Genomic DNA, 24,047 nt, shown 5'->3' on the forward strand with positions numbered 1-24,047 from the left:
CGCCCCTCCTCCTTCACTCAGCCTCCCACTTCCGCTTCCGGTGCGGGCCGCGCGCGAGCGCAGCGGTGGAAGGCGGCGATAAGCCGGTGAGTGCAGGCGGCGGGCCGTGACCTCCTGGCTTCGGGTGGACGTCAGCCCAGCTTCGCCTTTGCCTCGGCCTTCTCCCCGGTCTGCTGTGAGCCGCCGCTCGGCCCCGGCGCTGAGGGCCGCCCGACCCGCACACCCTCGGCCTGCCGGGCCTCAGGCCGCGCCCTGCCCCCGCCGTCGACCCGAACTCGCCGCGTCGGACCCCGCCGCTTGCCACAGGTCCCGCCCCCTTGTCAAAACAACTTAGCCCAGACCTTCAGGCCCAGACCCGGTGCTCTAGCCCTGTCCTCCAGCCTTGCCCCTGAACTCAGCCCACGCCCTCCTATCTGCCGTCTGTGCCTCCCTCAGTCTCTGTACCCTCCGCCCTTCCCCAGTTTAGATTCCTTCTCTAGACCTCAGCGGCTCTCCCCCAAGTGTCGTCTTCCGTTCACGCCCTTCACCTGCCCTCGACCCCCCACCCACAAACCACTAATCTTGTTCCCATAAAATCTCTCTTCTGTTCATACACCTGCCTTCATCTCCGGACCCCTGCTACCCATACCCACCCCCACGGATGGCCCCTGGTGGGAACCGTTTCAGCTCTTCCCCCTCCCTTGAGCTCCAGCCCCAGCTGCTCAAGATCTGTCTCCAGACCTTACTTCAAACGCTTTCCCGAATGTTTCATCCTCGATTCCGGCTCCTTGAACACAGAATACCCCTTTCCCCAGGGATGCTTACTCCAGAATCACCCCGAGGGGCGGGGGGGGGGGGGGTGTGTGTGTGTGGTGGTGGTGGTTCAGAATGTGCAGGGTACTGGATCAGAGTTGTCTGGGATACACCTGACGGTCTGGTGCACAATTCCGCAGCCTCACATCCCCTCCCTGAAGCTGAATTTCAGGATCAGCTCTGTCACCAACTTGTTAGGTGACGCAGACTCTGCCCATATGTTTTTTTCTTTTTTTAAAGCCCATCTGACACCCCTCCCCTCATCCCTCAGGTGGAGGCCCCAGGCTTGGCCTCACCACAATGTGGCACGAGGCTCGGAAGCATGAGCGGAAGCTTCGAGGCATGATGGTCGACTACAAGAAGAGGGCAGAGCGGCGGCGGGAGTACTATGAAAAGATCGTGAGTAACCTTTAACCTGGGCTGGGAGCTCCACCAGAGGGTGGGGCCCTGGTCATCCTGCTACGATTTGAGCCTGGAATATGCTAACACAAGAGCCCAGTTTCCTCAGGAGACTGTCCATTTTTTGAGCGTAATCATTGGTAAAAACCGGAGGCATTCTGTTTATTGTAGCATACAGTGCTGTTTGGTGTGGACTCAGAGTGCAGCGCTGGGGTTAGCAGGAAGGAGGAAAGTCTCTGTAACAGAGCAGTCCAGGCATAAGATCTGTCACTTCCGGAATGTTGTCTGTCTTGATTATTACTGTGTTCACAGTGCCCAGAAGAGCTCAGCCATCCTTGTGGTTTGCCTCGACACCCCAGAGGAGTGCCATCAGTGTTCACTAAGTGAACTCTGGCCATTTGTCTCCCCTGTTTGATGCTCTGGTGCTTCGGTTACTTTTGGAGAGAAGAGCACACCCCATCTTGTGACCTAAAAGGCCCCTGTGGTCTGACCGCTACTGGCCTCTCAGCTTCATCCTTAGGTGGTTCCCTTGGCCTTTTTTCCGTCTCTGTTACCGCAGGATATTGAGCCTGTAATGCGTCCTCTCACCTACTTAACTGTTACTTGCTCGAGACTCCAGCTTGAAATGGTGTTTGGGAACTAGGTCCAGTTTTCCTGATAGATGGTATTTATATAGATGTTTTCACTTACCACTGCATCACTGCCCCAGCTGCCTCTCTGGTCTCCTGGCCTCCAGTCCTGCTGCCTGTAATCCACCCTCTTCAGGGGGGCCAAAGAGGTCTTTCTAAAGCACAAAGCTAACCCTGTCCCTCCCTTGCTCAGAACGTCTCTGTGACTCCCTAGTGCCAGGTTCCTCAACACAGCCTTAAAGACCCTGCGTGGTTTGGCTTTTACCACCCACTCCTGACTCATGCCACTCTGCTTTCTGCCTTGTTCCTTTGCTCACACTGTCTGGCCTCTTCACTACCTGGGGTTACTTTTTTTAATGAAAAAGATGTGTAAAGAGTTAGCAGTTTACCTCCCAAAATTATATAGCCCTCTCTGGCCACAGGGCCTTTGCGTGAGCTTTTCCTATTCTTGATTAACTCCTGCTCATCTGTCAGATCTCAGTCCTCAGGGAAGGCTTCCCTCACCCTCCGTGCTCAGCTGTCATAGCTCCCTGTCCTTTCCCTTTGTGAAATTTAACACACATATCCAAGTCTGTAGCTTTGGGGCCTAGGTGTATTTGGGTCATGTTTGCATTCCAGGCTTGAGCCCAACGTGATTTGAAAGAATAGATGAGTAAAACAATAATAATAGCAGGTACCATTTTAATTGATCTTTCTCAGGCACCAGGCTCTGTGAGAAGAGCTTTAGACGTGTGATTTCTTTGAATCCCCGCAGTCACCCACGAGACAGAGGCTGCTGTTACCTTAGGAGAGGAACCTCTGAGAGCACCTCAGTTGCCTTCTGTCACCCAGAAGGGAACCACTGGGCTGTAGAGAGAGCCCATCTCCGGTGGTGTCCGAATAACTTGAACATGACCACAGGGCCGGGCCTGGGTCTGTGTGGGTTATAGTTGAGGCCCCAGTGGACCTCACAGGAACACAGTCAGTGCTCAGGAATGAAGAGCTGCCATTTATTACGGGCCTGTGGTGTGCCAGACCTTGTGCCTGTTACTTTGGCACATTCTTTCTAGTCCTTTCAGCAGGCCTGAGAGAAGGGTATTGACCCCTGCATTGAAGGTGCTGCTGATGATAAGGGCTAACGCTGTTGAGCATTTGTACGTTAACCACCTTGCTGAGCGCTTGACATGCGTCTCCACTTCATCAGGTAGTCACCCCAACCTGGGGGGGGTTTGGTTTTTTATTCCATTTTACAGGTGAGCAGACTGGGGCTCAGAGAGTCATGGCCTAGAGTCCCATAGGGCAGAGCTGACATTCTAACCTGGACTCTTTGACCCTGGACCTCTCTTAGCTCCTCACCTGGGCTTTCTGCTGCAGAGATAGAAGTTCAGAAAGGTGCAGCAGCTTGTGCAAGGTGACACAGCTGGGAGGCAAGATACCAAACCATACCAAGTCCTTAGGGTTTGGAGTCACAGGGCTCTGGGTTCCAATTCTGGCTGTTCTACTTACATACCATGTGACCTCGGGCGAGTGACTGTCTCCCTGAGCCTGATTTCCTCTTCTGCGTGTGAAATGATGTATCCTGTAAAATCAGGTTTGGTTGTGAATAACAGAGACCTAAAGCATCAGTGGCTTAGACAAGGTAGAAGTTTATTTCATTTTCACGTACCAGCCAATAGGTGGCAAATTCTGCTCAGGGACCATTTTTTTTTTTTTTTTTTTGGTTGTTTGTTTTTTTAATTAATTAATTAATTTGGTTGCATCAGGTCTTAGTTGCGGCAGGCAGGCTCCTTAGTTGTGGCTCGCTGGCTCCTTAGTTGCGGCATGTGGCGTGCATGTGGGATCTAATTCCCTAACCATTGAGAGTGCGGAGTCTTAGCCACTGTGCCACCAGGGAAGTCCCTCAGGGACCTTTTTGTTGTTCACCTGTGCATGGCTTCTCTTCCCAGTGTTGTTTTAAGGTCTAAGAGGGCTGCTCACTTTCTAGCCATCATGTCTTCATTCCATCTAGCAGGGAGGAAGAAGGGAGAGAAAAGAGGCCAAGGGGCTTGTGCCAGTTAAGAAAATTTCTAGATGTTTGTACATGATACATGCACTCATGTCCCCCTGGCCGGAAAATAGCCCCGTGGTCACATATAGCTTCCATGAAGGCTAAGAGGTGTAGACTATACTCTGGGTGGCCTTGTGCCAGTTATGTTAGGGCAGGGCCTGGGTCTGTGTTGTATCGAAGAAGGGCCAATGGATGTTGGTTGCAACTGACGTTCTGCCGCAAATGGTGGGGACAAGGACACCTCCCTCCCAGGCTGTTGGAGTGTTCAGTGAAATAGGGCATGGAGACCACCGAGGACAGGCCTGCCCAGAGTAACTTGCTCAGTAAATGCTGGTTCTTGTTGGTTCTGAGGTTATTATTACCAAGTAGAGCTGGAATTGCATCCAGATCGATGGATAGTGTGGAGGAAAGAAGGCTGGAATCGGGCCACTTAGCAGTCCTGGGACTCCAGGCTGTTGTCCTTGTTAGGCGGGGAGCTCCCTGAGCTTTGTTCCCCCCCCTTGGAACAGTGGTGATGACAGGGTGACAGGGAAGAGATTCAAGAATAGAACAGTGTGTGTGGGGTGCTTTGTGGTGCAGGCCTGTACAAGCAGCCATTGTCCCTGTACGTGAACGTGATCAGCGTTCAGATCGGAGCCACCAAGCTGTGGACGATAGCTGGGCAGTGGCTGATGGCTGCTTTGAGGAGAGGTTGGGGCTGGCACAGGGGTCTCTCATCTCACTCTCAGGCCGAGAGAGGTGGCTGAGGCAAGTGTTGAAAAAGCCGAGGTCAGCTGTGGCGGGCCGGGCAGGTGTGTCCAGACAGCTGGTTTCTCTGCTGATCTGTCCTTGGTGCCTGCTTTGTCTCCCTAGCTGACCCTGTCATTGCTCCTGTCCTTGTCAGCTTTCTTCTAATCAGTAGTTTGGGTAAACAGAATTCCCTGTTGATGTGAAAGTGGGAAATAAAGGAGACCTAGGTTCCGGCATCTCCTTCTCCACGAGGCCCCAGGCTGAGTGACGCATCCCCAGCCTCCCCGATTCCAGCGCTGCCGCCCTGGGTTGTCACTGTGGGGGTGGGTCTGTCCCCCACACTGGACTGTGAGCCGTGAGGGCAGGGCTGGCTTTCTCAGTCACTGCCGTGGCCCTAGCACAAGGCCTGGCGCAGAGCAGGGGCCTGCTTAACAGTTGAATGAGTGAGTGAGAGAGACTCCACGAACTCCCCAGACCCCCTCTGATCCTAGAGATGTAATGATCCAGTGGTTAAAAATAGATTTTGGATCTTGAAGGAGAATTTGTACATGTTGGTTGAAGTGTGATTTGCCATAGCCAAGATGTGGAAACAACCTAAATGTCCATCAGCTGCTGAATGGGTGGAGAGAACTGGTCCATACATGCAGTGGAATATTATTCAGCCTCAGAAAGAAAGGAAATCCTGTCACATGCTACTCTACAGAGGCACCTTGAGGACGTTATGTCTAGTGAAATCAGCCAGTCACAAAAAGACCAACACTGCAAGATTCCACATGTGTGATGTAGTCAAAACCTTAGAGAATGGTGGTTGCCAGGAGCTGGGAGAGGGGAAAAGGGGAGTAGTTATTCAGTGGGTAGAGTTTTGGTTTTGCAAGCTGAGAAAGTTCTAGAGATCCAGTGCACAGCAAGGTGCATATAATTAATGCTGCTGTACCTTTCACTTAAAAAAAAAAAGGAGTGGGTTTTGGAGTCGGGCCCATTTGGACTCAGATCCTAGCTCTGTTTATGACTGGTGTGTTCAAGAGCAAGTGAGCCTCCCCCTCTGAGCTCCAGTTTCCTCATCTGGGACGTGGGGGTAAGAGTAGCTCCTTTCTCTCATGGTTGAGAATTTTGAGATGTACATAAAACACTTAGTTCAACACGTGGTTTTTATTTTTTATTTTTTAAATTTTTTATAATAAACTGCATATATTTAGAGTGTACAATTTGGTATCCCAATCCCCCAGTTCATCCCCCCCCCCAACCCTCCCTGCTTTCCCCACTTGGTGTCTATATGTTTGTTCTCTACATCTGTGTCTCCATTTCTGCCTTGCAAACCGGTTGATTTGTACTATTTTTCTATAGTCCGCATATATGTGTTAATATATGATATTCGTTTGGTTTTTATTTTTATTATTGTTATTTTTAAAAAATGTTTGCTTATTTGTTTGGCTGTGCTGGGCCTTTAGTTGCAGAATGTGGAATCTAGGTTCTCGACCAGGGATGGAACCCAGGCCCCCTGGATTGGGAGCACAGAGTCCCAACCGCTGGACCACCAGGGAAGTCCCCAATGCCTGGCTTTGGTTCCTTGACTTTTCCAGAAGCTCCCAATAGAGCCAGTCCATGGACCCAGGTTTTTACTCCCCGCCCAGTGCTCTTTCCTTTCTGTGGTGCTGGCACTGCCAGTGGCTTCACGATACAGGCCAAAGTCGGTCCTGCGATCTCCCGTGTGAGTCTTGGCTGTGGGGCCTGGGCGTTTGGCCTGGAGCAGCCTCAGGATGCCAGGGGCTCTCGGCCTTAGACTTAGCCGGGACGGTCACGGGCTCAGGGAGCTGTGTGGCCCGAGATGGGGAACTGAGGGAGGCAGGTGAGCTGCGGGATGAGGAGTTGGAGTCTGGCAGCACCACCCTGCTGGACTCTGTGGTCTTGGGTGTACCCCACCCTCGGCTTCTTCAGATGTGAAAGGAGAAGGAGGACGACCTGGCAGCTGGTGAGTGCAGGGCAGGTAGTTGCCCCGTAGTAGCCGTGGTCACTGGTGAGCGGCCTTCTCCGCCCCGGCTCACCCGCTGGCTGGGGTTTGGGGTGGGAGGTGGAGGCAGAGTGAGGAAGTGCGGGCGCTCTGGAGCTTGGTGCTGGTGGTCCTTTCCTGCAGGGGCTCAGTCTCCTCATCTGTGAGTGAGGGTTCATTCCCTTTCCTTTGGCCAGTGTTCCTGAGCACCTGCTGTGGGCTGGGCTCTGCTCTAGGCGCTCCGGATGCAACAGTGAACAAAACAGACCCTCCTCGTGGAAGTCCCGTTCTAGTGTGGGAGACCGGTGATACGTGACGGGTGGTGCTCGGAGGAAAACAGGTGCAGTTAAGGAGCTGGAGTCAGGCAGGGGCTGTGGAAGGGAGCTGTTCAGATAGTTGGTAAGGAAGGCGGCTAGAAGGAGATGGGAAATAAGTGAAGGGCAAGACGTGCGAGAGCAGTGCCGGCCGGGGGTGGGGGGAGAGGCGGGGCGGGGGTCCTCAGCGGAGCCGGGGGCGTGTCTGGAGTGTCCTGTGCCACGGAGGCCAGCCGCCTTAAGCAGAGCCGGGGGAGAGAAGTCAGAGGGGGACAGGCTGCAGCAGGCGAGGCTCTGAGCAGAGGGACATGGTCTAATAGGTTTTAGCAGAACCCCTCAGGCTGCCGCTCTGAAAATGGGCTGCAGAGGGCGGGGGTGGTAGCAGGCAGCTGAGAGGAGGAGAGGAGGCTGCCGAGGGGTCGAGGGGTCGGGGAAGGTGGCAGGGCTGGGGGTGGGGGTGGGGTTGGAGGAAGGAGGGAGGCAGGATAGGAAGGGGTTGGGCTCCGGGGAGGTGTTGCTGGCAGCTTGGCCAGGGTTTATTCGGGGCACCAGCAGCCCGGCTCGTGGCCCCTGTGGGTTCCTCTGACGTGGTGGGGGCTGGAGCTCAGCCAGGGCATGGCACTCGGGAAGCTTCGTGGTGGGAGCTGCTGTTGGCTAGATTTTATCCTTTCCTGATGCAGGAACGGTGACTTGGAGCCATGACCCCCGCAGGACGGCTCAGGCCTGAGGTGATAAGTCAATGTGAGGTGTAACATCAGGCTGTGGGAGGAGTGCTGACGGAAACAAGTGACTCGGGGGCCATTCTCCTCCATCTTGTGCCTTTTTTTTTTTTTAATACAGCTTTATTGAGATGTAATTCACATACTGGGGACTTCCCTGGCGGTCCAGTGGTTAAGGCTCCGTGCTCCCACTGCAGGGGGTATGGGTTCAATCCCTGGTTGGGGAACTAAGATCCCACATGTCCCGTGCCATGGGCAAAAAAAAAAATTCTTACACACACAAAAAATTCACGTGCTGTACAAAGTAGTGGTTTTCAGTATATTCACAGGGTTGTGCAACCATCTGCACAATCTAATTTTAAAAAATTTTCATGACCCCCGAAAGAAACTCCAGACCCGTTAGCAGTCAGTTCCCCTGCCCCCCCAGCCCTGGGCACCTGCTAATCTACTTTCTGTCTGTGAATTCGCCTGTGCTGGACGTTTCACATAAATGGAATCCTACAGTATGTGGCCTTTTGTGACTGTCTTCTTTCACTCAGCATGGTGTTTTCAGGGCTCATCCATGTTGTGGTGTGGCTCAGTACTCCATCCCTTCTTACTTCCACACAGTATTCCATTGTCCGGATACGCCCTGTTTTGTTTATCTCTCATGTGTTGATGGATGTTTGGATTGTGTCCACTTTCTGGCTGTGGTGCACAGTGCTGCTGTGAACTTTTGTGTACAAGTATTTGAGTATCTGTTTTTAGTTTTTTCAGGTATATACCTAGGAGTGGAATTGCTGGGTCATATGGCAGTTCTTTGTCTGACTTTTGAAGACCCTGATTTCTGCATATTCTTGTCAGTATTGCTTGCTATCTTCTGTCCTTTCAACTGTAGTCATCCTAGTGAGTGTGAGGTGGGGTCTTATAGTTCTGATTGCTATTTCTCTGGTGAACAGTGACATTGATTGTCTTTTCATGAGCTTACGCAGTCCTGGTGTCTTTGAGGCTGGTTGTGGCCAACGTGCTCACACGTGGCTCTGCATGAGTGGCCCTGGGGTGGGGGTGGGGTGAAGAGTTGGGGGATGATATTTTAGGGAGGTAGGTCTTGGTACTGGCTATGTAGAAGATGGGACCAGAACTTAGAGCCTCTTGCCACCACCTTGAGAGGAAACCCTTCCCCTGTCCCCAGAGGTTAGGTGGCCCCCGTTAGTGCTGCCCCCCTGTGCAGGTTCTTTCACCTCTGGTCTGCTTGGCATCAGAGGCGAGCCTGCTGCTGAGCTTGGTTGTATGGGAGGTGACAGGATTTGGGGCTCGGTTGGCTGGTGACCTCCATCTTGTCCATCCCCGCAGAAGAAGGACCCAGCCCAGTTCCTGCAGGTGCATGGTCGAGCTTGCAAGGTGCACCTGGATTCTGCAGTTGCCCTGGCCGCCGAGAGTCCTGTTAACATGTAAGACTGGGTTTTGGGGTAGGGTAGTATCTGTGACTGAGGGTTGGGGGTCCAAGGGGACCTGGGGTATGGACAGACCTTTGGTGTCTCAGGCAGGGAAGGCTTGGCCTGCATAGGAAGGTGAAGGGCACGAGCTAAGGCGACAGGGCAGAGGTTGGGATGAAGGTGTTGTGGTTGGAGGACTTGGAGGGGATTGGGTGGGGCCAGGGCCAGAGGCCCAGATGCAGCAGAGAGTAGGTTGCCAGAGGGGGTGTTTTGGGGTGACTGGGCTTAGCAAGTGGCACCTAGGACCTAGTTCAATTTCCCCACTCTTGCTTGGTTCTGAAAAATAGGGCCCCAGTTTCCCCAGGGCCCTATTCAGGTCAGGAGCCTGAATGTAAATTCAGGGGAGGTTTGTGGCATAAGGGACTGAGAGGTGGGAAGTGAGGGTGGGGCTGGCATGGGGATCAGAGGGGCTGAGGGCCAGGCTCCCAAGTGTGAGGTGGCAGGGAGCAAGCACTTCGTGTCCTGGGCAGTGGCGACCCTAGGCTCCTTGGCTCCCCTGCTCCCTACTTCAGGATGCCCTGGCAGGGGGACACCAACAACATGATTGACCGCTTCGATGTCCGCGCCCACCTGGACCACATCCCCGACTACACCCCGCCGCTGCTCACCACCATGTAAGCTGTCCCCTCCAGGGCTTGCCAGGCAGGGAGTCCTGCCAGGCAGGGAGTCCTACCCAGCAGCACCTCTTCTTTCCTGAGCCCTTGCCTGCCTGTCACCTTCCTGGGAAGGAAGGAGGTGTGCACGTGGGGAGGCCCCCTGCCCCCCAGCTGAGCCAGGCCCCTCATCCCCTCTCCTGCTGGCTTAGGGTGGGGTCTACCCTCTTCCTGTGATATCAAGACTTTGACCTTCCCCAAAGCTCCCCAGAACAGGAGTCAGACGAGCGGAAATGTAACTACGAGCGCTACCGAGGTCTGGTGCAGAACGACTTTGCTGGCAGTAAGTGACCTGGGGTGTGGGGAGTAGGGCGGGGGCGGGGGGGGGGGGGCGTCCCTGGAGACTGATAGACCTCAACAGGGTTGGGAAGAAATGTTATCCCGGTACTTACTACTGAGGGGCCTTGGGTTTGGTCCCAGCTCTGTCATGGACCCACTCTGTTCACATCCCTTTCTCTCTTGGGGCCCTCTGTCTCTGGAATTGGCACAGGAGATATCTGGTGAACCAGATGGTCCTACCACAGTCACTTCCACATCCCATACCCTCTAACTCTGTGGTCTTTTTTCCTAAAAAATTGGGGAAAATAGCAAGAACACATTTTTTCCCCACCTGCATGGGTTGGAATATTAGCTCTAAAGAGGAAATTTCTCCTTGTTTTAAATGAACATTTAGGCAGTTTGACAGTTTGCCAAGTGTTCATACATGTCCAGTGTTCTTTTCCCAACCCATCACCATTAACACTTTACAAATGAGAAAACAGGTTTAGAGACCTTTCCCCGCTGTGGGCTCACAGAGGTTCAGACCCTGACAGACTTAGACTTTTTCGTCTCTATTATCTTAGTACATCTGCATAACCTCCCAGCAAGGTAGGGGTGATGCCCCCATTTTATAGATGAGGATGTTGAGGCTCAGAGGTTGGGGGGGACACCGTGTCCGAGGGGTTGGGGTTCTCACCCTGCCCTTAACCACTGCTGCCTCCTGCTGGACAGCTCTGAACTTCAGCTTATCTCTTGAGAAGGACTTTGAGACCCCCTCTCCTAGGAGCTCCGGTGAAATTAAGGGCTACATGCTTGTTCCTTAGCCTGGCTGGTGTGGGTCTCTTCCTGGAGAAGGGTGATAATGGTGGTTTCTGTCCCTTGGGGTGGTTGTGGGGATTTGATGACGGGCCCTGAGCCTGGTATGGTCAGCCCTCCCTGTGGGTTCACTGTCCCCATATTTCTTTGTTTCTAAGATAGGCATTTTAGCATCTCTAAAATCAGAGATTGTCAAATTCTGACAATCAGCGAGGCCTCAGAATCAGGGGACTGTGTCATCATTGATGCCGTTGTTGTTTTTGCCTTCGCCCAAGACCACATAGATTCTTTCTTGGTGATGGAGCCACGGTTTCCCTCAGTTCTGCCTGACTCCATTCATTCATCCCCACAATTCCTGAGAGCTTGTCAGGCGCTCTTCTGGGAGCAGGGGTCTAGTGGGAGGGCCACGTAATCACAAAAGTGGGTGGTAATCACAAGCTAAGGCACTGTCACAGCAGACGGTGTGCTGTTCTGAGGTGTTTGGTTGAGACAGGCTCAGCGAAGGTGGGCAAGATTTCCCCGGTGAGGAGAGGTAGGCCTCCAGACTCCGGGCCGCAAGGACAGCTCTTTGGGGGGAGGTAGGTGGGTGGCCTGGGGGCACAGGGAAGGCCAGAGCTCATGTGAGGCAGGTCATCGGGGCTCTCCTCTGGGGCTTTGTAGACTACCAGCAGAACCGGGGAGACTGTGGGGAGGGCTGTGCTGTGTCACCTCTGGGCTGGCCCAGCTCACCCACCTCTAGATAGAAAAGTTGAGGCTCCCCTGAGGGAAGACTTGCCTAGGGTCCCACCGGGAGGTGGGCGTGTCTCACTGCAGGCTCGAGTTGTGTCTTGTGGATGAATGGGAGCCCAGATAAGCCATGCTTAATTTAAACTAGGCCACAGAGGCACAGAGTGGAGTGGTCCATGGGGTCCAGGTGATTGACGTCCAGCACTCAGGATAGGTTTGCGGTTCTGAAGGGTCCAGCTGAAGGCCTCCCTAACAGTGGTAGTAGTAGCAGTGCCCAAGTACTAAGTGCTCACTCTGCCAGTGGTTCCATTTTACAGAAAAGGAAGCCGAGGCACAGAGTGGCTAAGTTTCTTGCTTACGGTCGCATGGCGAGTTCGTGGTGTAGCCAGGGCCCTCCTGCAGCTGCTGGGTCCTCACCACACACGGTGTGATTACCTGGGAATCCGTGGTTATCTGGAAATCTGTGTCTCTGCCCCCAGCTGTGCTTGGGTCACACCTGCCCTCCTACCCCTCCACTGCATTCTTGTGTCCCCCCTGAATTTCCAGGGTCCCCAACCCCCTCTGACCCCTGTGCCTCTTGTCTTGCCCCAGTCTCAGAGGAGCAGTGCCTGTACCAGATCTACATTGACGAGTTGTACGGAGGCCTCCAGAGACCCAGTGAAGATGAGAAGAAGAAGTGAGTCGGGGTCTGGGGCACCACAGGATTGAGGGAGGCAGGAGAACTGTGAGCCCCACAGGGCACAGCCGCGTCCGTCCTGTGCACCTTGGGCTCCCCGGAGCCGGGGCCAGCTAATAAATGTTTAGAGGATAAAGTGGCGGCTGGAGGGGAGGGGTTTGTCGCACCCTTTGCCAAAAGGTTTGCCACACCTCCACATTGCATTTGCAACCCGTGGGATGGAAGGAGGCACAGTTAGGAGAGCAGGCCCTGGGCCGGACAGGCCTGGGTTTGAATCCTACCTGTGAGGACTTCCCTCTGAGCCTTGGCGTGGGTCCCCTGTGAGAGGGGGCTGGCAGGGTTCCCTGCCTGGACTTGCCAGGACTCCAGGAGACAGAGCTTGTGAAGTGCTTGTCCTCTGCCTGCCGTGCAGTCAGCTTGTGGTCTGCAGCAGCTGATGTCGCTCCGGAGAGGGACCTCTCCAGGCTGTGTCCCTAGAGGCACGGCTCTTCCCTCTGCCGGGCGCGCCACCCCCCACCCCCTGCCAGGGCAGCCTCTGCTCCACTTGTTCCACAGCAGTCCGGGAGCCCTGCCTCCTCACCCCTGCTGCTGAGCCGTCCGCCATTGCCATCCTCCGTGCTTACTGCTTCCCTCCATCTGAAGAGTGTTCACAGACGTGACGGAGGCTTCTTGATTCTGATCCTTACCCACGACCCCTGTTCAGGACGAGGTTGGCGCTGGGACGGCGTCAGGGGATGTTGACTGAATTCAGCAGCAGACATGCACTAGCCCCCTGCCGCACTCTGGCCCAGGCTGGGCCGCGTTGTTACCCAGGATAACTCTGGGGCCTGCCTTGCAGGACTCACAGTCTGTGGCAGGGGGAGACGGATTCAGTGTGATTGGGTTGAGGAGCTGAGGACGGTGATCGATCTAGCCTGAGGGAGGACTTCCTGGATGGTGCTTTGGAGCTGGAGGAAGAGGGAAGAGCTGCTAGGAGGTGGGCGCAGAGGGTTCTAGGCTGAGGGAGAGTGTGAGTGAGGTGCCGAGCTGCCCTGGAACTCTGGAGGGCAGTGTTTGCGCCCTTGGGCTTGGTCTGGGCCACATCCTGCCCATGGCCCCCCACTCCCCAACCCCGGCACCTCCCTGGCTCACGGCTCCCCTGTCCCAGGCTGGCGGAGAAGAAGGCTTCCATCGGCTACACCTATGAGGACAGCACAGTGGCCGAGGTGGAGAAGGTGACAGAGAAGCCGGAGGAGGAGGAGTCACCGGCTGAGGAGGAGAGCAACTCGGATGAAGATGAGGTCATCCCCGACATCGGTGGGGTCCCCTCTCTGCCCTCCCCCCTCACAGTCCCTGGGCATCGTTTTCATGTCTCGTCCCTCCCCCTCTGTGGGGCGCCCTGTGCTTACAAGCCCCGCCTCTCCTGCCCCTGCACCAGGGCGCTCCAGCCTCCCGCTGTCCTCCTGTCTCACTCCTGTCCTCCTGGTCCGGCCTCCTTCTCTGTATCTCTCTTCTTCCTCGTTTCTAGGACTCTGCTTCTGTGACAGTTGTCCCACCTAGGCTCTGAGTCCACCCTCCTCTGCTTGTGTCGGCCGCTCTGTCTCTCTTTCCCCTTCTCTTGCTCTCTCTTCTGGAAAACAAGCGTTCCTCCAGTTACAGAGCCTGATCCCCCACCTTGCTGCCCACCCCCCACCTAAATGCCCACTGATGAGCCTGGCCCCCCATCCTCCCTGCTCCTCTCATCCTGCTCTCACTCAGCCTGCCTGCTGTTTATTCAGACATATGTAAAGTGTCCATCTCACACTCCCCTTAGCCATCAAGCATCCGGCTCCTGCATACCTGTGACCCGAACCCCCTGCCTCCCACTCACGTAGATCTGCAGCCGTCCTCGCTCCATCCTCCATTCACTCCCCCATTTGCATCCCTCCCTCCACGTCACCTCACCCCTCCCTCCACCCCCACCCACCGTCTGTTGCGCTCACCTCTGGCCGAGCCCCGCGCCAGCTGGGGGTGCCGAGGTGAGCCGACTTGTCCCCTCCCCTCAGAGGCCTGCGCTCTGATGGGCACCTCACCCCCAGCTCCCGGGGCACTGCCCTTCCTCCCCTTCCTCCCCTTCCTCTTGCTTGGCTCTGGCCCCTGACAGCATTTCTCTTGGTGCAGACGTGGAGGTGGATGTGGATGAACTGAACCAGGAGCAGGTGACAGATCTCAACAAACAGGCCACGACCTATGGCATGGCCGATGGTGACTTCGTCAGGTGAGGCTGGCGGGGTGACTCGGCTCCGCGTCCTGTGGACCTGGCATATGTTGTTCCCCCTCTTTCTGAGTGCTAGTGTGCCTGGCCCTGCGCCGGGCGCATTACACACACAGGCTCCTGAGCTCGTGGGGTGGGTGCTGGTGACTGGCTTCAGGGGTGTTGAAACGGGGGCCGGCCCCAACTGTGTGACCTGAGGCTCTCTGACCCCTGGAAACTCCTGGGGTTGCTGGGCCTGGTGGACAGCGCCCTCCAGTGGCGAGGCTTCTCTTGGATCAGTCACTCGCAGTTGCTGGTTGAGCCTCTGCCACGTGCCACAGCCGTGTGGATCACATAGACCGGTCCCAGCTAACAGGGTATTGAGCCGGAGTCTGAGTACTCCCAAGTCTGAACACAGCATTCTCTTCCCAGAACCCTGCATGACTCCCATCTCACTCAGGAGCAGCCAGCGGCCTCAGCATGGCTGCAGTCTCACCTGTCTGGTCCTCTACCCACACACTCCACCCCGGCCTCCATGGCCTCCTTACCCCTCAGATGCCTGAGGCCCCATCTGATCTTGGGGCCACTTCGTGTGCTGTCAGCTCTGCCAGCACCTGCACAGCTCACGCCCCCCGGTTTCTCATCAGCTGTCACTTTCTCTGGGTGGCTTCCCCAAACTCCCGGTTGAAAGCTGCAGCAGCCTCTACCAGTTCCCTGGACTTCCGTTCCCCCTTCCGAGATTTACTTTTCCATCAAGGTTTTCACCGTCTAACATACCACGTTATGTCACCTTGGTCATTGTGTCTCTTCTCCCCAGAATGTTAGCCCACGAGGGTGGAGATTTTTGTTAGTTTTCAGTAACTCCTGATACTTGAAATAGCACCTGGCATGCAGTAGGTACTCAGTAATAGTGCTAAATGAATGCTAGACCCCTCCAGGATGGCTTGGGGGTCCCTCACTTCCTGCAGTGACTCTGCCTGTGGCCTGACCCCTCCTCCATCCTGACCCTCACTCCCCTCCGCAGGATGCTCCGGAAAGACAAGGAGGAGGCGGAAGCCATCAAACACGCCAAGGCCCTTGAGGAAGAGAAGGCCATGTACTCGGTGAGGGCTGGGCCGGGATGGCGGGGTAGGTGTGCGCCTCATGGAAGGCACAACCTCACCAGCCTTGTACCCACCCTATTCCAGGGCCGTCGCTCCCGGCGCCAGCGGAGGGAGTTCCGGGAGAAGCGGCTGAGGGGCCGCAAGATCAGCCCACCCAGGTAGGTTGGGTTCTGCCCTGTGCCCCGCCCTGCCAGCACCAGTCTTTCAGGGCTCTGGGGGAGAGCTGGGGCTCAGGAAGACTTTGGGGGCAAGCGTGCGGCTTGTGGGCAGAGTCCTCCCAGTAGGGCAGTGAATAGGGAAGGTTTGGAGTAGGAGTGGCCATAAGGGGCGTGTGGAACCTGCCCTGCCAGCTGTTGCCCTTCCCCTGCTGGACTCAGGACCCTTGCCATGCTCCCTGGGAGCCCGTGGGAAGGGGGCGTGGGGTGGGCTGGAAGGGTTGAAAGCAGAGTCAAGGGGCACAGCCCTGGCCCAGCACTCTGACCTGGTTCTGCTCCTTGGCCGCATCTTCATTGTCATAGTTAGGGCAGGTGACTTTCTCTCACGGGCTGCAGTGTCCTCTTTGGAAAAGGGGCACCATCACCTCCCAGGATGGGGGCTGTGCCAGGGCCCTCAGCGAGGTCTCGGGCAGGTTTGGATGAGGCAGTCTGGTGTGGAGAGCCCAGCCTGGGGCCCTGGGCAAAGCCATTCCTCTTTGCTACATCTCCTCTGTTTAAGGGGAGTCATTGAGGGTTGCTGTGAGGTTTGAGGGACCTATTGTGGGTTCAGGGTTTGACATGTGGTCTCGAAAATATTCATTAAAGAGTTGCGGTGATTCCTGCCATCATCACCATAGAGGTGCAGGTCAGTGTGGTGCAGAAAAGCTTGGGCTCGGGGCCACATGACCTGGGTTGGAATCCTGGCTCCTTCATTTATGAGCTGTGTCACCCTGGACAAGTGACGTCACCTCTCTGGGCCTGTTTCCTCAGCTGTGAAGTGGAAATAATCACATTACCCGTGTCAGAGAGTTGTTCGGAAGAGCGGTTGAGTTCATTGAGTAAAGCACTTGGTGCCCGGCGCATAGTGTGCTTCTAAGGCGTGTTAGCTCTTTTGCTTTTAACATCATCATCATTAGTAAGCCAGGACCCAGCAGAATGAGGGACTTGGAGTGGGAGGAGGGACACCTCTAGCCTGGGGTCCAGAGGCCAGCCAGGTTGGAGGCTGCTGTAGTCCTTGTTGCTCAGGGTCAGGGTGGGTCTGGGACATTGTGGGTTGGGGCTGAGGTTGAGACTTTGTGGACAGTTGTGAGGTGGGTAGGAGGGATCAAGGCAGGGCCCGTAACCTGGCCATAGTCCCCTCGTCACTGTGCCCAGTGTGTGGCCTTGGGCGCCCAGGTTGGGGGTTGGCCTTAATTCCAGGCATGCTAATCCCAAACCCCCCATCTGCCCCATCCCGTTCTTCTCTCCATAGCTATGCCCGCCGAGACAGCCCCACCTACGACCCCTATAAGCGGTGAGTTCCCAGGACCCAGCAGTCCTCCTGATGGAGGGCAGAGGTGGTGAGGAGGAGCGGGGGAGATCACACATTGGGGAATGTGTTCTGGGGGCCTGGACCATTTTTTTGTTTTCTGGAATGTTAGCTTGCTTTCCCAATTTCTTTTTCCTTTAAATGTGAACCTTAAAAAATTTTCTGATTTAAACGTAACATAGTCTTGTGTGAAAAATGACGAAACGTGGCAGGAAGGCGGTACTTAGAAGTCAGGTTTCTTTAATCTGAATTCCCAGAAATAACCAGTGAGAAATAACAGGGACAGAGTGGCCTGGTCGCGCACACGTGTCTCCTGGTTGTGGGAATGGTTGGGGCAGAGACTTTGAGCATGGACAGACCTCAGTCTGACCCCAGTGCCTGTTGCAGAATGGGGTGGGAGGGACCCCTTGGGGTCCTGGGAGGGTAGGTGAGATGAGGCAGGTACACCTTTGGATGAAAGGTCTGGCACAGTAAGTGCTCAATCCATCTATGTTGAGGAAATCTTTTTCTGTTACATTATAGATCTGTTCATCCCTTTTTCATAGTACAGCTTTGTGTCACTCCTTTTCTTGGTTGTTTTGAGAAGGTTTCCATGGTCAGGAATCAAATCCTTGCACGGCCGGCGTCTTTCTGCCCATTATCTCTGCTCGTGGTGCCGGGTGTCTGCCGCTGCCTGGGGCCCAGCTGTTCTGATTGCTGTTGCTCTGTGGGGGGTTTTGTTAGCGGGTGGACAGGCTTGAGGGGCTGGCGGTTGAGCCCCCCGCTCCCTGCTCTGTAGGTCGCCCTCGGAATCCAGCTCCGCATCCAGATCCCGCTCCCGCTCCCCGACCCCAGGCCGTGAGGAGAAGATCACATTCATCACCAGTTTTGGGGGCAGCGATGAGGAGGCAGCCGCAGCCGCAGCTGCAGCAGCTGCGTCAGGGGCGACCACAGGGAAGCCCCCCGCGCCCCCCCAGCCCGGCGGCCCCGCACCGGGACGTAATGCCAGCGCCCGGTCGGTAACGCTCACGCTGCCCGCCCTACACCCCGGCCACCGTGGGGGGGGACGCGGGACGTCAGGGCGCCACGGCCCAGGCTGGCGCTGACTGGCCCTCCGTGCCCCACCTGCAGCCGCCGCTCCTCCACCTCCTCCTCCTCCTCCTCTGCCTCGAGGACCTCCAGCTCCCGCTCCCGCTCCAGCTCCAGCTCCCGCTCGCGCCGTGGCGGGGGCTACTACCGCTCTGGCCGCCACGCGCGCTCCCGCTCCCGGTCCTGGTCGCGCTCCCGCTCCCGCTCCCGGCGCTATTCGAGGTCCCGCAGCCGCGGCCGGCGGCACTCGGGTGGCGGCTCCCGAGACGGACACCGCTATTCCCGCTCGCCTGCCAGGCGCGGTGGTTACGGGCCCCGGCGCAGAAGCAGGTGCGTGGGGCTGGGGGCGTGTGGGGTGTGGGGCCTGGGTTGAGCGTGGGCCTCATTTTGGCAACCAGGCTCTGAGGGGGCAGACCTGGGACTGGGGGGCGGAAATGTGCTCACTCCAGGTTTGGTGCCAGCTGGAGCACAGCCGCCCTTCTCAGGGACGTGGTGGGGCAGGAGACGGAGCTGCGCTCGTCACGGCAAGCCCCCAGGTGTTTGCAGCACGTGACCCTTAGGACTGGGGCGCTCTGGGCAGGGGCCAGAAAGTCAAGGCAGCCCTTTGAGGGGAAGGCAAGGAGTGAGGCAAGCACTGCAGATGGGGCAGGAGTAAAGTCACCTAGAGACGGGAGCATCCCTCCGGTCCTCTTCCCTGGGGGGATCAGGGCTGCCTGCGGAGGGGCCGCGTGGCCTGGTGGGTGAGAGCAGGGATTGCTGGCTGGGTGTGGATTCTGGCCCTGCTAGTGAGCTCTCGGGGCCTGTGTCTTTATCTTTAGAAGAGATACAATCAGAGTGTCCCCTTCACCGAGTCGTAAAGTTGTGACAAGTAAATTCTGCATGTGTGCTTAGTACAGGGCCTAGCACTTGATGAGCATTTATCAGCAGCAGCATTACCACGTGTGTTGTTGTTGGGTGGGTCTCAACGTCCGCTTCCTGCAAGGTCTGGCAGGTAAAATAGAGGCGCCACTGGGCCCCGGTGAACCGGGAGCACACGTCCCATCTGCTGGGCTCGTCGGTCACTCAGCGGCAGGCATGGTGTTGCTCAGTCTTCTGGTTTTTCAAGAAGAGTTGAGTTTTTAAAGGACAGCTCTTGTTTTCTCAGTATTGCTGACAAATTTGAATTTTGTAAAAGCCCAGGACAGTACCATCAGAATCAGCGTGTGGCTTCTAGATTGTTCCCTGGAGCCTGACCCAGGGTGATGTCAGGAGAAAGGTTGGGGTTGGAGGCGGGGGCCCTGGTCACATCTCTGAGGCCAGCCTGAGGTGGGCCCTTGCTGAGGAGCCCCCAGGGTCCTGAGCAGAGGGGGGATGGGGCTTGCACGTCCCCAGGCTGGATCCTGTGGGTCTGTACTGCAGTCTGTGTGTGTTGTGGGGGCGGGGGGTGGGGGGGTCGTCCACACTGGTGGTGAGATCCTGGACCCGGCAAGGTGAGGAGGGGGTGGGCATACGAGGGGGGCCACCAGCCAAGTGTTGCCCTCCCAGAGCTCACCTCCCAAAGTAGTGGGTGAATGGGCGTCTCTAGTGAGAGGTGAAGAGCTCCTTTAGGGCCAGTGTATCTAGAGGGCGGTCTCCGTTTAGAGACTGAGGGAGGCCAGGGAGGATTTCTGAGGAACGTAGCTGGAGAGGAGACAGGACCACAGGGCCTCGCTGGAGGCACGTAGATTCATTGCTTGGGTGGAGGCCGTGCTCATACGGGGTCCCTGGAGTCTGATGGCCTCCCTCCTGCCCTGCTGCACCCCCAGGAGCCGCTCCCGCTCAGGGGACCGGTACAGGCGGGGCGGCCGGGGGCTCCGGCACCACAGCAGTAGCCGCAGCCGCAGCAGCTGGTCCCTCAGCCCGTCTCGAAGTCGCAGCCTCACTCGCAGCCGCAGCCCCAGCCAGAGCCGCAGCCGCAGCCAGAGCCGCAGCCGCAGCCGCAGCCAGAGTCACTCGCCGTCGCCCCCAAGGGAGAAGCTGAGCAGGCCAGCAGCGTCCCCTGCTGTGGGCGAGAAGCTGAAAAAGTGAGGGGGTGGAGGGAGGGCTGGGGAAGGGGATTGTGAGCTTGGGTGGGGAGGGCGACTTGACTGTTCTCTTTTTGAAGGGAACGTGGTCCTGCCCTGGGAGGTCTGAGGGAGCCACAGCTCTGCCCTTGGGGGGGTCTGAGGAGTCACACCCTTGCCTTGAGTCCAGGGTCAGAGAGAGAGACGTGGCCCTGTCCTGCCAGATCCAGGAGGGATGTGGTTTCTCCCTGGGGGATGTTTAGGGCCCATGGCCTTGGCTGTCTGGTCTGAGGGCAGTGCCGAGGCCGCGTGGGGTCGAAGGTGGCAGCTGCTTTTTCTTCTTCGCAGGACCGAACCTGCCGCTGGTAAAGAGACAGGAGCTGCCAAAGTCAGTAAGAATTTGGAACTCGCCCGTCTAATTCCCGCCAGCAGCAGTGCCCGAGAGCTGGGCCCGGTGGGCCTGCAGGGGGGCCTGGGTGGGCCGGGAGATCCAGCCCTGGGGATTGAGATCTGTGCGCAACCCCTCCCACTCCTCACTGTCCGCTGGGGCTCCCAGACCCTCGTGGCCGGTCTCCACAGCCTGCCCGTCCTCTGCACAGGCCCCCGCAAGTCCCAGGCTCTTGGATGAGGTGGGTTGTGAGAGCTCCGGGACACCCACCCGGTCTCCTGCCTCTTCTCCCCCCTCCCCAGCCCAAGCTGACACCGCAGGAGAAGCTGAAGCTGAGGATGCAGAAGGCGCTGAACAGGCAGTGTACGTCCCGCCTGCCGCCCCTCCGGGGCTCCCCTGCTCCTCTTCCTTCCCGCTGGCCGTGGGAAGGCCCTGCCTTTTCCCGGACAGGAGGCCCTTTGGGGAGGAGTGGGTGTGCACCCGCCCGATGGCTGCCGTGTTCAGGGCCTTGGCAGTCTGGTTGGCCTCTGAGCTCAGCTTTTGTATCTCGGGGGGTGGGGGGCAGGGGCTTGAGGCCCTCAGCCGCTGTGTCCCCCGCTCCACAGTCAAGGCGGATAAGAAGGCAGCTCAGGAGAAGATGATCCAGCAGGAGCACGAGCGCCAGGTACTGGTGGGAGTGGGGGCGGGGGCGGAGGGGGGAGGGGGGGCGGCCCGGCCCCGCCCGCCCTCACCGCCATCTCTGCCGCAGGAGCGGGAAGACGAGCTTCGCGCCATGGCCCGCAAGATCCGTATGAAGTAAGACCACTGCCCTCCCCCCGCCTCCGGGTTGCCCTGTGTTCCCCACCACCTGCCCGACCCAGAGCCCTGGCCAAGCCCTGTGCGTGGATGAAAAAGCCGTCGCCTGACCTTTGTGCCCCCCAGTCTCCTCCCCATCCCTCGCTTACTCTGGCCACTATGACCTCCTCTCAGCTCCGCCAAGCCTCCGGCTCAGGTCGCTTTTCCTGCTCTTCTCCAGATACCTACCCGCTTTCTCCCTTGCTGCACCCGGGGGTCCTTCCTGGCCATCCTGTGTGGAGTAGTACCCCAAAACACGCCATCCTCCAGCCGTGCTCTGCTTTCTTCATAGCAGTAATCTCTACCTGGCTTCCTAGTGTGCACTGTGTCCTTTACTCGCTCTTGTCAGCGTCCGCACTGAGAAGTTGGGTCTGGCTGCTGGGCTCCTGCTGTGTGCTCTGCCCCTAGAACACGGGTGCTCGATAAATGTTTGCTGAACTGAATGGCTGCATGCAAGCCAGCCCCGCGCTGGGAACCAGGGCCTCTCCTGCCTCCTGTTCTGCTTCTCTCCTTGGCTCTTCCCCTGCAGAGCCGAGGGGCTCGGAGCCTGGGTCAGAGAGACTTGCGGTCCATTGGCAGCTCGCTTTTCTCTGACTGTGCTGGCCCAGACTCTGAACAGTCGTTGGTGCCGACTGCACAGGGTAGCTCAGGGATGAGTGCCCTTAAAGCCTCAGCCCGCCAGGAGCCCATGGGCAGAATTGGACGCTATAATGCTTGGTGTTGGCAAAGAGGGGAGTTGATCCGTTGCAGGGCTGTCACCTGTTGCTTGTTTCTGGTTCCACCCTGTACTTGAGCTGTGGCTCCTTGGACAAGCACCTTCATCTCTCTGAGGCAGGACTCATCATGTGAGAGAGACGTACTAAGGCAGCCACCTCCACGGGGCCCCGCTGTAAGGCTCCTGGTGTGTGGTGCCAGGCGTGTGGGGAGGCTTGATGGCTGGAGCAGCTGCTAGTTGTCTGTGTGTCACACGCCCATGATGTGGTGGGCTTCCAGGGATGCCAGGGGCTCCCATCAGGGGTGGAGGAGCGGAGTGCGTAGGCCTTGTAGTCAGTCAGACCTGGCGTCTGATCCCGCCTCCCCTGCGCACCGGCTGTGCGTCTTGCTCCTGTCTGAGCCTCAGTTTGCTCTTCTGCTGAACGGGGGTGGAATAGTTGTCCCATCTCATAGGCTGGTGGGGAGGATTCCGTGAGATCAGGGCCAGGCTTGAAGTCACCCAATAAATGTAGCCCTTGGGGTTGCAAGTCCCGGTCGTTCTGACAAAGGCCAGTTAAGCACGTAGCGTGTGAGTCCCTTTGTTCTGAGGCTGCGCCCCGAGTATGACAGGAAATGATCGAATTATCCAGCCCTTAAGCAAGCCTCTCATCTTGAGGTAGACTGGGATTCAGATGCTGGCTCTGACAGCATCCCCTCTCTGAGCTCAGTGCCCTCATTTCCCAGTGAGGAGAGGTGCAGGACGTGCCCCCTTGGTTTACTCTTCCACCTGGACTAGAATGTTTGCCGCATCCGCCCTGGCAGGTGACCCGGCTGGCCCTCGAGTTCAGTGAGTTCAGTGTTCTCGTTGGTCACATGCTCACCCCTTCCCCTGGCTCGCCTCCCCTTCCCTCTGCAGGGAACGGGAACGCCGAGAGAAGGAGAGAGAAGAATGGGAACGCCAGTACAGCCGGCAGAGCCGCTCGCCCTCCCCCCGTTACAGTGAGTGTCCCCGTGGTCACTTGGTTGGAAGAGCTTGGCTGGAGGTTCTGGGGCATTAAAAAAAGAAGAGATTCAAAAAAGGAAACATAAAGAAGAGATGTTAAACCAGATTAAAAAAAAAAACCACGGTGCATTTTCTACATCATCCCTCCATAAATTAAAACTTTTAAAATGCACATGTGACACACGATGATTGTTTCAGTCACAAGGGAATTGCAGGATTTGGAAGGAAAGCTCATTCCCAGCACATGGGTGTGGGCCAGAGGGCACAGGTAGTGTCCTGGCAGCAGACAGGCTGGAAGCGCCAGTGCTGCCTCAGCTGGAGACACTGGAAGCCCAGCCCTGGAGCCCAGTCCTGGCCCTGGGCACTTGCTTTGTTTTCATTTGTCCTCCTCTGTCCTCCTTTCTTTCCAGGTCGAGAATACAGCTCTTCCCGAAGGTAAGCAAGCTGGCCTAGCTCCCTGGGAAATCACAGTTGTGCTTTGGTAGGAGGTCCCAGCCCTGATTCCTCCATCCCCACCCGGCGCCCTCCTCCAGTTGTAGGGCCTGGCCTCATCCCATGTGAACATCCCTCTCTGCAGCTCACTCCCCATCAATCACTGAAGCCCCAGTGGTCCCAAGTGTCGGGGGGGGGGGGGGGGGGGGTGCGTGTGCACGTGCGCACGTGAAAACACACACACAGGGTTCCCTGCTTCCTGCCCAACCCTCACGGGGCCTCTCTCCCGCTTCTCTCCAGGCGCTCAAGGTCCAGATCTCGAAGCCCCCATTACCGACATTAGGCAGAAGCATGGGGGGCAGAGGGGTGAGGGGGTGGGGTGAGGGCTCAAGCTGTGATGCTGCTGGTTTTATCTCTAGTGGAATAAAGTCACATTATTTAATTCCCTTCACGTGGTCTCAGTGTCATGTTTGTGGTCAGTACAGGGCTCCCAAACCCCAGTGCCCACCAGTCGAGGCCAGCTGGGGAAGGAGCTTGGTGGGCTCAGAGGGCAGGCGCCAGTGTGGCCCAGGTGGGAAGTCCCACCCACAT

General features: G+C 57.0%; 1 protein-coding gene across 4 annotated transcripts; it reads left to right on the plus strand.

Annotated features, from left to right (window-relative positions):
- Positions 1 to 24: 24 nt before the first annotated feature.
- On the plus strand, positions 25 to 23,907 carry CLASRP (CLK4 associating serine/arginine rich protein). Of its 4 annotated transcripts, none has more exons than XM_057712235.1 (21): positions 25 to 86; positions 1,064 to 1,191; positions 8,928 to 9,025; positions 9,583 to 9,684; positions 9,927 to 10,006; positions 12,115 to 12,199; positions 13,347 to 13,495; positions 14,339 to 14,435; positions 15,436 to 15,514; positions 15,599 to 15,672; positions 16,961 to 17,002; positions 17,796 to 18,011; positions 18,128 to 18,415; positions 19,870 to 20,127; positions 20,455 to 20,494; positions 20,797 to 20,857; positions 21,100 to 21,158; positions 21,243 to 21,289; positions 22,938 to 23,020; positions 23,435 to 23,459; positions 23,757 to 23,907. In XM_057712235.1, exons 2-21 carry the CDS (start codon positions 1,093 to 1,095, stop codon positions 23,797 to 23,799), a joined length of 2,025 nt encoding a protein of 674 aa, XP_057568218.1. In that variant the 5' UTR covers positions 25 to 86; positions 1,064 to 1,092; the 3' UTR covers positions 23,800 to 23,907. The 4 variants fall into 4 exon arrangements, 3 of the variants coding, with proteins under 3 accessions (XP_057568218.1, XP_057568217.1, XP_057568219.1); XM_057712234.1 differs by having other exon boundaries at positions 35 to 306; XM_057712236.1 differs by lacking the exon at positions 25 to 86 and adding an exon at positions 1,504 to 1,711 and having other exon boundaries at positions 1,086 to 1,191.
- Positions 23,908 to 24,047: the final 140 nt, after the last annotated feature.

The sequence above is a fragment of the Hippopotamus amphibius genome, chromosome 16, assembly GCF_030028045.1.
Source record: "Hippopotamus amphibius kiboko isolate mHipAmp2 chromosome 16, mHipAmp2.hap2, whole genome shotgun sequence".
Taxonomy (NCBI): Eukaryota; Metazoa; Chordata; class Mammalia; order Artiodactyla; family Hippopotamidae; genus Hippopotamus; species Hippopotamus amphibius.